General features: G+C 38.6%; 1 protein-coding gene across 1 annotated transcript; it reads right to left on the minus strand.

Moving 5' to 3' along the window:
• Positions 1–366: 366 nt before the first annotated feature.
• On the minus strand, positions 367–3,632 carry SLC41A2 (solute carrier family 41 (magnesium transporter), member 2; the record flags this gene model as incomplete). Its single annotated transcript, XM_009864564.1, has 2 exons — positions 2,935–3,632; positions 367–474 (listed from the first exon to the last, which is right to left on the minus strand). Coding segments are annotated over exons 1-2 (663 nt in total), but the record flags the coding sequence as incomplete, so codon positions are not given.
• Positions 3,633–12,007: the final 8,375 nt, after the last annotated feature.

The following is a 12,007-nucleotide window of genomic DNA, read 5'->3' on the forward strand; positions in this document are numbered from 1 at the left end:
CAGTATTTTATTTTGGTGCCACGCAATCGGTCTTTAGAAAAATGTGTTCAAAACGTACACGTTTTGCAGCCTATTTAAACCCCCTCAAGGCCAAAGAGATGATAACTTTACGGAACACCCATGTAAATGTCAAAACTTTACTTCAGCTGTTATGAATGACGACTCAGAAGAGACTGAAGAAGTAAAATTTTGATGGGTGGAGATTAGAAGAGGAGATTAGAAGTTTTTAACTCTGCCAATTAATAACAGATTAAACAGCCAGATTACCCAATACACATAAACCACTTGTGTTCCAAAGATCTGTTTTCCTTTTGGAATATTTACAACATATGTCTAAAGAGCAAAGGGAGAGAAAAAGTTACTTACAGCAGTTGAAAGTCGGGATGCCAAGGTCATTTCCAAATTTCCTTTGAGACCAAGAAGTGCAGGAACCAAGATAAAAACTTCAGTAACATTCTTGAACACATCCCAGTGCTATATAAAGGATACAGCAGGAAACATTCAATTGCAAAATTCTCTTTAGACCATCCACAAAGTATTCAAAAAAAAAATCTGTAATTCATAACTTACGCCTCTAAAAAAAATCAATCTTTTTATATTAGACCTAAAAGTCTAAAGCCAGAACTGTTATCTGTCTAGATAAAACAGATTTATGAGTGCATACTACTGCTTCAAAGACAAAAATATCAAAAGTAAGAGATACAAAACTTGGCTTTAAAACAAACCCACCTGAAAAAAAGATGTCATTAATCTAAAGTCTTTTTTTCAATGACTTTAAAATTATGCCAAGTACTATGACTACTCTTGAATTCTGCTCTTAATTTAAAACTCTTTCCTCTTTTCTCACTCAGCTGTGTAAAAACCTCACAAAAAAACACCAAGGAATTAGTTGTCAGATGAACAGAGCCTGTAAGTGAAAAATCTTATCTTTAACTTCTAAGTGAGAAATTTAGAATGGTACAGTTTTCCAAAACGTAGATTTTATAATGCAAACTTCCCCATAATTTCTGTGCGCTGGTTTCTCAGCACCCAGATGCTGTGCTACTTTGTATGTCTGTCAATCCATCTACTTAATTTGCAATCGTTTACCATCTTTAACTAAACTAAGAAAACTGTAAATTGGCTTTGTCTTCAGGGATTTGCAATCATTTAAATTATTATTTTAATTAAATAAATTTAATTCTCAAATGTAAACAAGATCCGAGAATTATCTATATGTGGGTTTACATAAGTATTATTCATGGTGAGCTGAACTGGGAAAGCAATAAAGACTAAAAGTAATGCAGAAGGAAAAAATCAAGATATATCTTAGGTCAGCTCAAAAACCAGCTATACAAATACATTTCCTTAAAGGAAGCCAAGGTGAAACATTTGGTTGGAAGCCAGCAGGGGCAGGAGGCACAACCACCTCTTTTGGCTGATCATTATGCTGTATCATGCAGCAGATCATATATTAACAGAGTACAAAAAAAGAATCAGTACAAAGATTAAATTGGTAAGATGGGAATGAACTAAGCACAAGATTGGTGTAGAACAATGAAAGGAGGCATTAAAGTTTGCATGTTGAATTTTGTTTCCCTTTTTCTTGATATATAAAAGTGTCTTTCCATTGCAATTGACTGAAGTCCAAGCTTCCTTTACTCTCTCAAGATTTTAAGTGACAAAGATAGTCACCCCTTACCTCTCTTTAACTTTGTAAACTCTTTAGGTGTAGCTAAAGAAAATGCTGAAGCTGAATGAAAAAAAAAAAACACCACAAAACCCAAACATTATTTTACTGTCTTTCTGTTTAAATATTGTGGTTATTTCATTTTTTTTAAATATTTCTTTGTTAATCTATTCATACAGAAAGAGATAATCCATGTGTTGGCATTTATAAGAATTTTTTTTAAAAAAATCAAATTAGGTAGAAAATAAAAGTAAACAGAGCCTTCAAAATGCCAAGAAGGCGAGAAAATAAGCTAGTCCAATAAACCTTTAATTGTTCTTGTCTCCAGAATTTTCTTCAAATATCACTGCACAAAGAACTATTTCATAGGCAACTGTTATTTTTAACTCCACTGAAATACTGCTGATATCTACAACTGTGTTAAACTAGAAATCCATCTCAAAATGTTCCATATCAGTACAGTCTTAGAGATATAATACTCCAAAACAGGTTTAAAAAATATTATTAAACTTCAGTCTTGTAACTGAAAGTTGTATTTTATCTTAGCCCTGAATAACTATCATTAGTTATATCTGCTACCACAAACCAAGATAAGCTGACTTTCCTGGATCTACTGTAACTATATTTCAAGGTGGGCGAGACTTTACAGCCCTGTTCATGCCTCTGATGTTTCCAAGCATTCAGTGTATCTAATATTACGTGAACAAGTCAGTTACACACACCTGAATATTCAAAAAAACCCTCTAAATCACTTCATATATATTTCATGTAACATATGAATGTAATGCACATTTTCTTACACCATATGCATCATCATGGACCAAATCTACACATCATTTCAAAGACTGCATGGACTTGAAACACACAAAGAAATGAGATAATGCAATACAATCTTCTATTCTTTTTAAACTCATATGTATTGCAGCATCATGGTTAATTGCAACTCCCACTTGGCTATGTATACACGTACTAGTGTCAGCAGAATTTTGAACCATGACTATATTTCTATCCTTAATTAAAGCAGAAGGTAACGGTTTTATTCAACAGCTCACTGTGGCTAAACACTTACCAAGATGTGAAACGTTCCAAATGAAACACTGCAACTTTTTAATACGAGGTTTGGGGAAAAGGAGTTCATATCAGCAGAATCATAAAGAGACCTAATTACTCCTCCATAACATAAACATCTACAACATCACACACTACAACTATAAACCTCACAGACTACCTTTTAAAATAAAATATCTTCCAAAGCAAATACCAACCTGTACAATATCCAACACCATGCCAGCAGAAACTGTTCCAAATCCTGCTAGCAAAAAAGGTACAAGTATCTGTAATGCCATAATACTACTAGATTCTTTGGGTTGTTTTCTACTTCCTTCCACAATGACATCTTCATTACTGTCACTAGACAGGTTGTCTTCCTGCAACATGGCATCTGTTTCTGAAGTGTCCATTCCATCACAGTAACTATAACTGGCAAAATCATCATATTTAGGGCTACAGCTGGATGGGCTGTGTCCACTACTACCATGAAAACTTGGTTCTGAGAAGTGATGGTACTCTGTGTGTTGCTCAGACCTAACATTAAAATTGTGTCCTGCTGGTCGTAATGCATCTTGCAAGACACTGTTCACTTTTTTGTGTCTTTCATCCTGGTTTATTTGGTAAACAACAGGAACCATACTCAAAAGCAGTCTCAAAAATTTATCAGACTGAATTGTATTAAGATTTATGGTCCAGTTAACAAAACCTTCTCTGTCATGAGCTTTGCTATTTGTTTTGGAGATGGTAGGTCTGCCTTTACAGTTAGTCATAGTGCTACAGAAGTACAGGTTGAAAAGCACTTTGTTCTTCAGACGTCAATGAAGAAATCTTGTAGATGAGTTATCAAGTACCCCACTTGATAATTTTAAAACAGATAAACCAAAAGGATCCTTTTTTGCATGCAAAAATGTTTCTTGATTGATCCCAAATCTTCAACAATTCCATACGCAAGACTGAATCTGCAAAGAAGTAAAAAGCACATATTCAAGCTTCAAAATATTTTAACTCTCCAGAAGACACAAGATACTGGTTTAAATTTTCAGATCACGCAGCATCTTTCCAAATCAATTTGTAGAAATGCCAACCTCCTCCAACATTCAACTGCCTAAGAAAGAAATCAGAAGGTAAAAAGGGAATGTTGGCGGGAGGGGAAGTTTCACAAACCCACGTACTTTCCAGTGAAAGAAAGAGACAGCGACATGGACTGGAAGTGAATCAGTGAGGGTCTGGCTTTTGCCTTCTTGAAGCCCAGGAGGTCAAAGTCTTCAGGCAGATGCTGTGCGTAGCCCTACACTTTCAGTGGCAGCTGGTCCGCAGAGGAAAATATTTCTGCAAGGTGCAAGGGTAAAGACAAACAGAACCCACAGGATGCACTGCAGGGCTACTCTTCCTTCCACGCTACACTACTGGCAAGGAGCCCAGAAAAAGTAGAGGGGGGGGGGTAAAAACAAACTAAGTTTCAAAACGCCATCAGAGGTTGTAAGCCCAACACAATGTTCTGTGTGACAAAGTCCTCATGTGTTGATGGGCCCTGCCCTCCTTCCCCGTAAAAAGAAGACAAACCAATACTGACACGTGCAGTTCAAAAGCAAGCTAATTTAAAATCATAATCACTGAATTTGCTCCGAAGCAAACATACAAATTATGTTAAATATAAAGAGCTATTATAAATGTAATAAAACTGGACATTTTTCATAAAATATGAAATTATCAACGAAATAAGACAGTAATGAAATTCAGACCAATTAGTCTAACATAGTGTAAATTCGTCTAATATAAAAATAAACCTACAGTGCTGTATTCATAAATATGGCATATTAAAATTTAATTAAAAGTATTTAAAAAGTTAAGAGGATAATTCAAATAAAGGTATTAAAGAAATCTCATTTTAATTTAATTTTGCCTGAGGCGTAAGCTGTAGATGTTTCCTGAAAGACAGGTTATTCTGATGTCTAGTAACCACTACTATACAATTACCTGAACAATACTAAAACTAGATGTGGTCAGTTTGGTTTGCTTTCTGCAAATCATACAAATATAAACTTTTATGTTTAATGTGATTAAATATGTATTTCTTTCTACTTTTGAATTCCCATCATGGTAAAAAATTAAACAGTGATATATTGGCATTGTCAAGCCATTTGACATTTCTTCCATTGGAGGCCACTTTACCTTCCTCTTCTTCAATTTTCATGTTGTGATAGTAGTTACAGTAATTTACTAGAACTGTCTTAATTTGACTTCAAGCTCTGTTGACATTGGTATTTATTACTAGATTTCATACATACCAGTAAATGATTGGCATAAACAAACAAAAAAAAACAAACACAAAAAAAAGCCCCACCAAAGGTCAGGCAGAGTACACCAGCATGGTGTGAGATACCACAGTTCCACAAGCTCAATCTATGCAAAGCTGTGAAAGCGTATTTTTACAGACCGCAGGAAATATAATAGTTTAGGGCTGGAAGAATTTTTACCTCTGTTTCCAAATAAAATGTTATGAACCCTATACTTTCCCTTCCTCTTTCAATGTTTTTAAGTCATCCAAAAGAAATGAGTATTTAAAAAATGACAAGAGAATTTATTACTTGATTTACAAATAAGTCAAATTTTGCAATAAAAAGACATCTTTTTTCCACAAGGCTAACAGATTTTGCAGGAATCTAGTGTCCTGTAATACCTTTTACTGCTCTGTGGCAGATTGTTCTATGTTGAACCTTTTGGCATAAGTGCCTAAAATCTGCTAGGCCTCAATTCTGGTTTCCACACACTTTAAATAGGAATAACAAAACAACTACTATCCCAGAGGAGCTCTAACCACAGGCCAAAACGGTGTTCTGTTAACAGTGTTTCTGCTACAGAAAGACTGAACTAGCAGAGGCAATTTTGCTTGTTCCTTGAGCATTATCTATGTAAAAGAAAAGAACCAGTGAATAAAAAAATGCAATCAGAAGCAGATGCATCATTAAACTATCAACCTAACTATTATCAACTTCTATGACAACAGTAAAAAGCTTTAAAGATTAAGAGGAATACAAGAGAAGAGAAGTTCATGGAAGTTGAGGAAAAATAAAATTTCACGAGGGCATAACTTGGGGTGCTGAAGGTTACCAATTAATTTATGATGATGGGAAGTGGCACGCTATTTAGGGAGCCTGCAGAAGGAAAAGGTTTGGATCACTTTACCTGGCTGAGTTTCAAGTGGTCACAAGAAACATCTAGATTAGAGAAGCTTTATGGTAGAATTCAAGAACAAGACGTAGAATTAAGTTGTAAAAGCATCCATGATGAAAAACACACACAGAGACCCACAGCAACCTCACTGAGTTTTTTAGGAATGGTGGTATCCTATTTGAGGAGAGGGGACGAGTAAGAAATGAAGGGTTTTATTTCACTTACAGGGAAATACAGTGAGAAAAATTCCCAATAGCTTTAACAGCTCTCACTGTGGTTTCTCCACTATATCCTCCAATAACATCACCAGAGTGCTAGATTAGTGACTCATGGAAATTATTCATTGGTCCAGAACTCAGGCCAAAAATATTCGGGTTAGTTATCCATATCTTTCTAACATAAGGATTTTTGTCGTTTTAAGTTTTTACTATTTTTTTTTTAAGACACAAATATTTTGGGAAGATTGTGATTTAATTTAATATGAGAAACTGGTAACAAAGAGAAATGGCAATTAAAAGAAGAAAAAAGGAACAGAAAAACAATTGTGTCCCTTTTTCTTGCAATAGTCACTGAGGTGCTGGAGTGAGTTCAGAGGAGAGCAACGAGGCTGGGGAAGGGACCAGAGGGAAAGCCCTAGGAGGAGAGGCTGAGGGAGCTGGAGGTGTTCAGCCTGGAGAAGAGGAGACTCAGGGGGGACCTTATCACTCTCTGTAACTGCCTGAAGGGAATTTGTAGTCAGGTGGAGTCAGGCTCTTCTCCCAGGCAACTGGTGACAGGATGAGAGGGCACGGCCTGAAACTGCATCAGGGGAGGTTTAGGTTGGATCTCAGGAGACACTTCCTCACAGAGAGGGTGCTCAGGCACTGGGATGCACTGCCCAGGGAAGTGGTGGAGTCACCGTCCCTGGAGGTGTTCAAGGAGAGGCTGGATGTGGCACTTAGTGCCGTGGTCTGGCCGATGTGGTGGTGTTGGGTCATAGGCTGGACTTCATGATCTCAGAGTCTTTTCCAGCCTCAGCAATTCTGTGACTCTGTGAGGTGCTGAAGTGTGTCCAGAAAAAGGGCAGCAAAGCTGGTCAAGGGTCTGGAGAAGAAGTCTTACGAGGAGCAGCTGAGGGAACCAGGGTTGTGTAGTCTGAAGAACAGGAGGCTGAGGGGAGACCTTATCACTCTCTACAACTACCTGAAAGGAGGTTATAGCGAGGTGAGGGTCAATTTCTTCTTCCAAGCAACAAGTGAAAGTACGAGAGGAAATAGGCTCAGGTTGTGTCAGGGGAGGTTTAGATTGGACTTTAGGAAAGGGGTTTCAAGCACAAGAGTTTTAACAGGCTGCTCAGGGAAGTGGTGGAGTCATAATCTCTGGAGGTATTTAAAAGTCTTGTAGATGTGGTGCATAAGGATCTGGTTTAGTGGTGGACCTGGCATTGCTAGGTTAATGGTCGGACACGACAATCTGAAATATCTTTTTCAAGCTAAACAATTCCCTGACTCTATAACTAGCAAGTTACAAACGGAGGAAGAGGCTGGCATGTTTGGACAACAACAATTTATGGTTTTGCTACCAAAAAGACTTGGAATGACAAAAAATAAGCTAATGATACATGCTGATAAATGAGAATTTAAGAAGACAAACTGAAAAATATACTATACAGTGATGAGTAATTACTCCCTCAGACCATACAGAGAGGAGATGACTATGAAGCCTTCTGAATGTAACTATTAATTTCTAAAACTTATTCCAAAAAGATAATTTTCCAGATGTCTTTGGGTGCAATAATTAGAGCAATATTAGCATTCTGAGTTACAGGATGCTAATATTGCTCTACTTTTAGGGGAGGTGGGGAGTTGGTGTTGCACCTCCAAAATGCAGCAAACCATCTAAGGGACAGTATGATCTCAGGGACAATAACTTCCACAGAAGTTACCTAAAGAAGATATGAAAAGCTAAAGAAGGAAGCTGCACTCAAATAACTCAGATGAAGAAAAGGAGGTAAAAATCTCAAAAATCCCATCCCCAGTTTCTGTAGGAAAAAGAGATAAGTGAATCCAGTTTCTTGCCATCTAACCAGGAGGTTACAGAGAAAGGTGAAGTACTGAAAAAAAAAAAGGAAAAGGGAGAGACAAAGATTCTTTGAGAAGCCAGGAAGCAGCCTCAAATTTATCATACCTGGCACGTTACATGAAATGAAAGAACACCTTGTCTTTGTCCCTACAAGCAAAATAATGAGCTATGCCCAGACCACGAATAATAATTTCTACTTCCAATTGTTTCCTGAGTACCTCCTTTTAATAGTTTCTTCTTTACCTTCACACATTTTATACCAAATAACAATTACAGTGTATTATTCACCTCTCTCTCAGTCCTGCAAACATACACAAGCAATAAACAAACATACGGTCCTGGAAACACAAACGAATAGAAAATATAGCCATACCCTGCTGTCTGCTGAAGATGTGCTCCTGAAAACTGAGACACTTTGCAATTCAACAGAAAACAAACTGATCTTATTCATAAGAACTGATACAATTGCTGCATATGGCAATTTTAAAAATACACACAAAGACAGCATATACGATGTTGAAAATGGACAGGCATAAGTAGATGCTGTGGAAAATAGCACCATGAGCTGGAAGAGGCGCTGACTTTTGGAAACAGCTGCTTTAGAAAAATCTCAAATACTTCAGCTATAAAACCGAACACCTGGTCATCATTACATTTTTCCATCGTTCACCTTTGATTGCCCTGATTGGTCCTGATTCATCTGAGGAAGATGAATCATAGAATCACAGAATGGCCTAGGCTGGAAGGGACCCTAGAGACCATCTAGTCCAACCTCCCTGTTTTGGGCAGGGATGCCACCTCTCGACTAGACCAGGCAACACATGGGGATTGAGCAGGAATCGAACCTGCGACCTCGGTGTTGTCATTGCTGTCAGCACCGCGCTCAATCCACTGAGCTAAACAGCCCCCTAAGACGACAAAGAGCGCTCTTCATTATTACCCAAATTGCCAACATTGCTTCCAACACACCCATGACTCAGCATGGGACAGAGATCATAGAATCATAGAACGGCCTAGGCCGGAAGGGACCTTAGAGATCACTTAATCCAACCTCCCTGTCCTGGGCAGGGACACCTCTCAACTAGATCAGGCAACACAGGGGGACAGAATGGGAATCGAACCGGTGACCTCCGTGTTAGCAGCACCACGCTCCAACCAAATGAGCTAACTGGCCCCCTGCTGCTTCTATTCTTTCCCAGGGTTAAAGAACATACAGCACTAGCAGGATTAAGTGACTGGATTCTACAGCTAAATTTGATCATGCAGGGATAAGACTGCTGATAATTTGTTTAAAGCATGAAAACAATTAGCAATTAAATCATCACGCTTTTTAAAGAATGTTCAAAAAAAAAAAAGGGGGGGAAGAACGGTGGATCACTGAGCATGAAACTTTCGTAGACTCAACATTAGGCTAGGCTAAACCAAATATTTATCAAAGTCTAGTTCTGGGAAAATTAATCTTCTGATTTCTGTCAGAGTTTGGCTAACAAAACTGAAAAATAACACCTATCTAAATAATACTGAGGGATTTCATGAGATCCAAGGCTAATCACATCACAGTTAAAATCCATTTTTCCTAAAAGCTGCAAACTTTTTTTAACAGGTAATCTTTTAAAGCAATAATAATCTCTACATTGCACTCCTAGGCAGTCCACAATAAAATACAATAGCTTAAACACGCCTGTCTGAGAAACACCTCTCAGTACAAGAACAAGCCTTGGAAAGGGACTCAGGAAAGTAATATGAAACATTAACAAAACACTGAGCTTTAATATTTTGCCATAGCAAGCAAAGATGAAGCTGGATTATTTTCTGTCTGAAGAGATGAAGCTAGACTGTTTTCTATGAGAGGATGAGGGGTAGTGGGCACAAACTGAAACACAAGAAATTCCATTTAAACATAAGCTTGTCCAATTGGGTTGTCCTGACATCCCTTTTGCCCTCAACAGTTCCGAGACTCGGTAAAGTTTGAACTGCGAGTTTTGGGCGGCCTTCTTTAGGTTCAGAATGAGATTAACAGAGGTGATACAGGGACCTGCACAGTCTCTTCTCCACTCTTGCTTCCTGTATAAGTTCCCAGCATCTCTAACATTCTTATCACAGCTGTGGCTAATCATTTACATTTCTGCAGCGAGCAGATCAGTAGAAAGTGAAAGCCACATCGTATCACTTCAGCATTATAAAGAGTAAACTGACTATATTATCATTAACAATCTGTAGCATCTGGAAGCCAAGGTGGAATGCTGGGCTAAGAATATTAACATATGCTGAAAATTAACAAATGTTGCATGCAAGACAGACAGGTGTGGACTACCTACCATTTCTTAAATACAGTAAACTGGTGTAAAATGGTGTTTATTGTATGGCAGTTGCAGGTTAAATCAATAGCAAAAGAAACAAAACAAAACATAATGAGGTGAAAAAACAGATGAAAGGACCTCTAGATGCCTTCTTGAATATGACACTGAAAGAGCTGCCAGCCTCAGGCTCAGTTTTCAGACAAGTTTGCGACTGCTGCATTCCACTTCCTGAACATGGCAGCTTTCAGTTTTGACCACAAGGAAGAGAAAAGCAGCTGTGGAAAGAAGATTTGGTTTACCTCTGCACGTTTTAAGGCAACTCAATTAGAAGACATCAAATAGAGCAAGGCTGTGATATGTGGTTACATTGTAAAATGACCCAAAAGGAACATCAACACAAAAAATATCAGGCAAATCATATCCAGCTCCTCAAGAGCAGGCGGGAAAGTTCAAATATAAGAGATGAGGCAGTTCTCTAGATTAAGAAACCAATCAGGGAGTCCTAACTGTACTATTTGGGATCCTGATTACATGTTTCTACTGTCTTTGACAGGGAGGGATGAATTGTATATCAACTCAGGCACTAGGATACAGAGTTCATATTGGGGTTTTTGTGGATAATATCCTAAGGTATTTGAAAAGAAATTGATATACTGTTATTTTTTCCTTCTCAGGTCTACCAGTCAATACCGCAGTATTTATGGTTCCAATTTCACAGTCTCTTTAAGGCAGTTTATGTAAGGAATGCTGCCAGAACTGGTCTTCCTATCTGCTCTCATCTTTCTACCGGCATTACTGAACTGGTAAAGTGAGAATAATGCAGGATGTCTACTAAAGCCTCCTAGGACTCTACCTAGAAAAGATATATGAGCAGACTTTTTTCAGAAATTTATGTTTTGTACCTGACACTAAGACTAAACAATTATTTAATTTTACATGTTCCATTTATCAGAGCTTGGCTAACGCAGTGCAGTCTGTAATCTAGGATCAAATGTGAGTAAAGAAGACACGTAACTGCCTCCTGGACAGCTCAGGGGAAGGGAGAAGAGGAAATTAATAGTATTCACTGAGATTAAATAATGACAGCTAAAAGCTGAATCATAGAACGGCCTAGGCTGGAAGGGACCTTAGAGATCATCTAATCCAACCTCCCTGTCATGGGCAGGACGCCTGTCAACTAGATCAGGCTACTCAAGGCTCTGTCCAACCTGGCCTTGAACCCCTCCAGGGAGAGGGCAGCCACAACTTAATTGAGAATTAATGGCAGAGTAGAAAGCAGAGTGTATCACAAAAATCCCCCTTGTTTTGGCAGAAAAGTACGGAAAGACCACAAACGTACCACCACTGGTTACTAGCGCTTGTAAACAAACAAAACAAAAAAGAAAAACCAAAAAAGAGATGACCATGTAAGCCTGGACGTGTGCTGTTCGGGTATTTTGGTACACTGTTTGTCTGGCACCCGCACCAGCGGTGGCAGATCCCGGCGCATATTTCTGGGGGTGCAGAGGTGGGAACAGACGGGCGAGCCTGGCCGGGCGGGGGCCGCTGGAAAAACCGCCGGGCAGAGTTTGCTTACGTTCAGGGAATCCCAAGAAAAGGCTCATTGTCCAAGCTACCTGGAGCAGCGCGTAATTACGCCCACAGGATGAAAACAGGAGATTTTTGGCTGGGTTGTGGTTTTGTTTTTTTCTCTCGCGGCTTTGCGGAGCGGAGGGTACCGGGGACGCAGGGGGCCTTGAAGCCCTTTCAGCCC

Source organism: Apaloderma vittatum, unplaced genomic scaffold, assembly GCF_000703405.1.
Source record: "Apaloderma vittatum isolate BGI_N311 unplaced genomic scaffold, ASM70340v1 scaffold15922, whole genome shotgun sequence".
Taxonomy (NCBI): Eukaryota; Metazoa; Chordata; class Aves; order Trogoniformes; family Trogonidae; genus Apaloderma; species Apaloderma vittatum.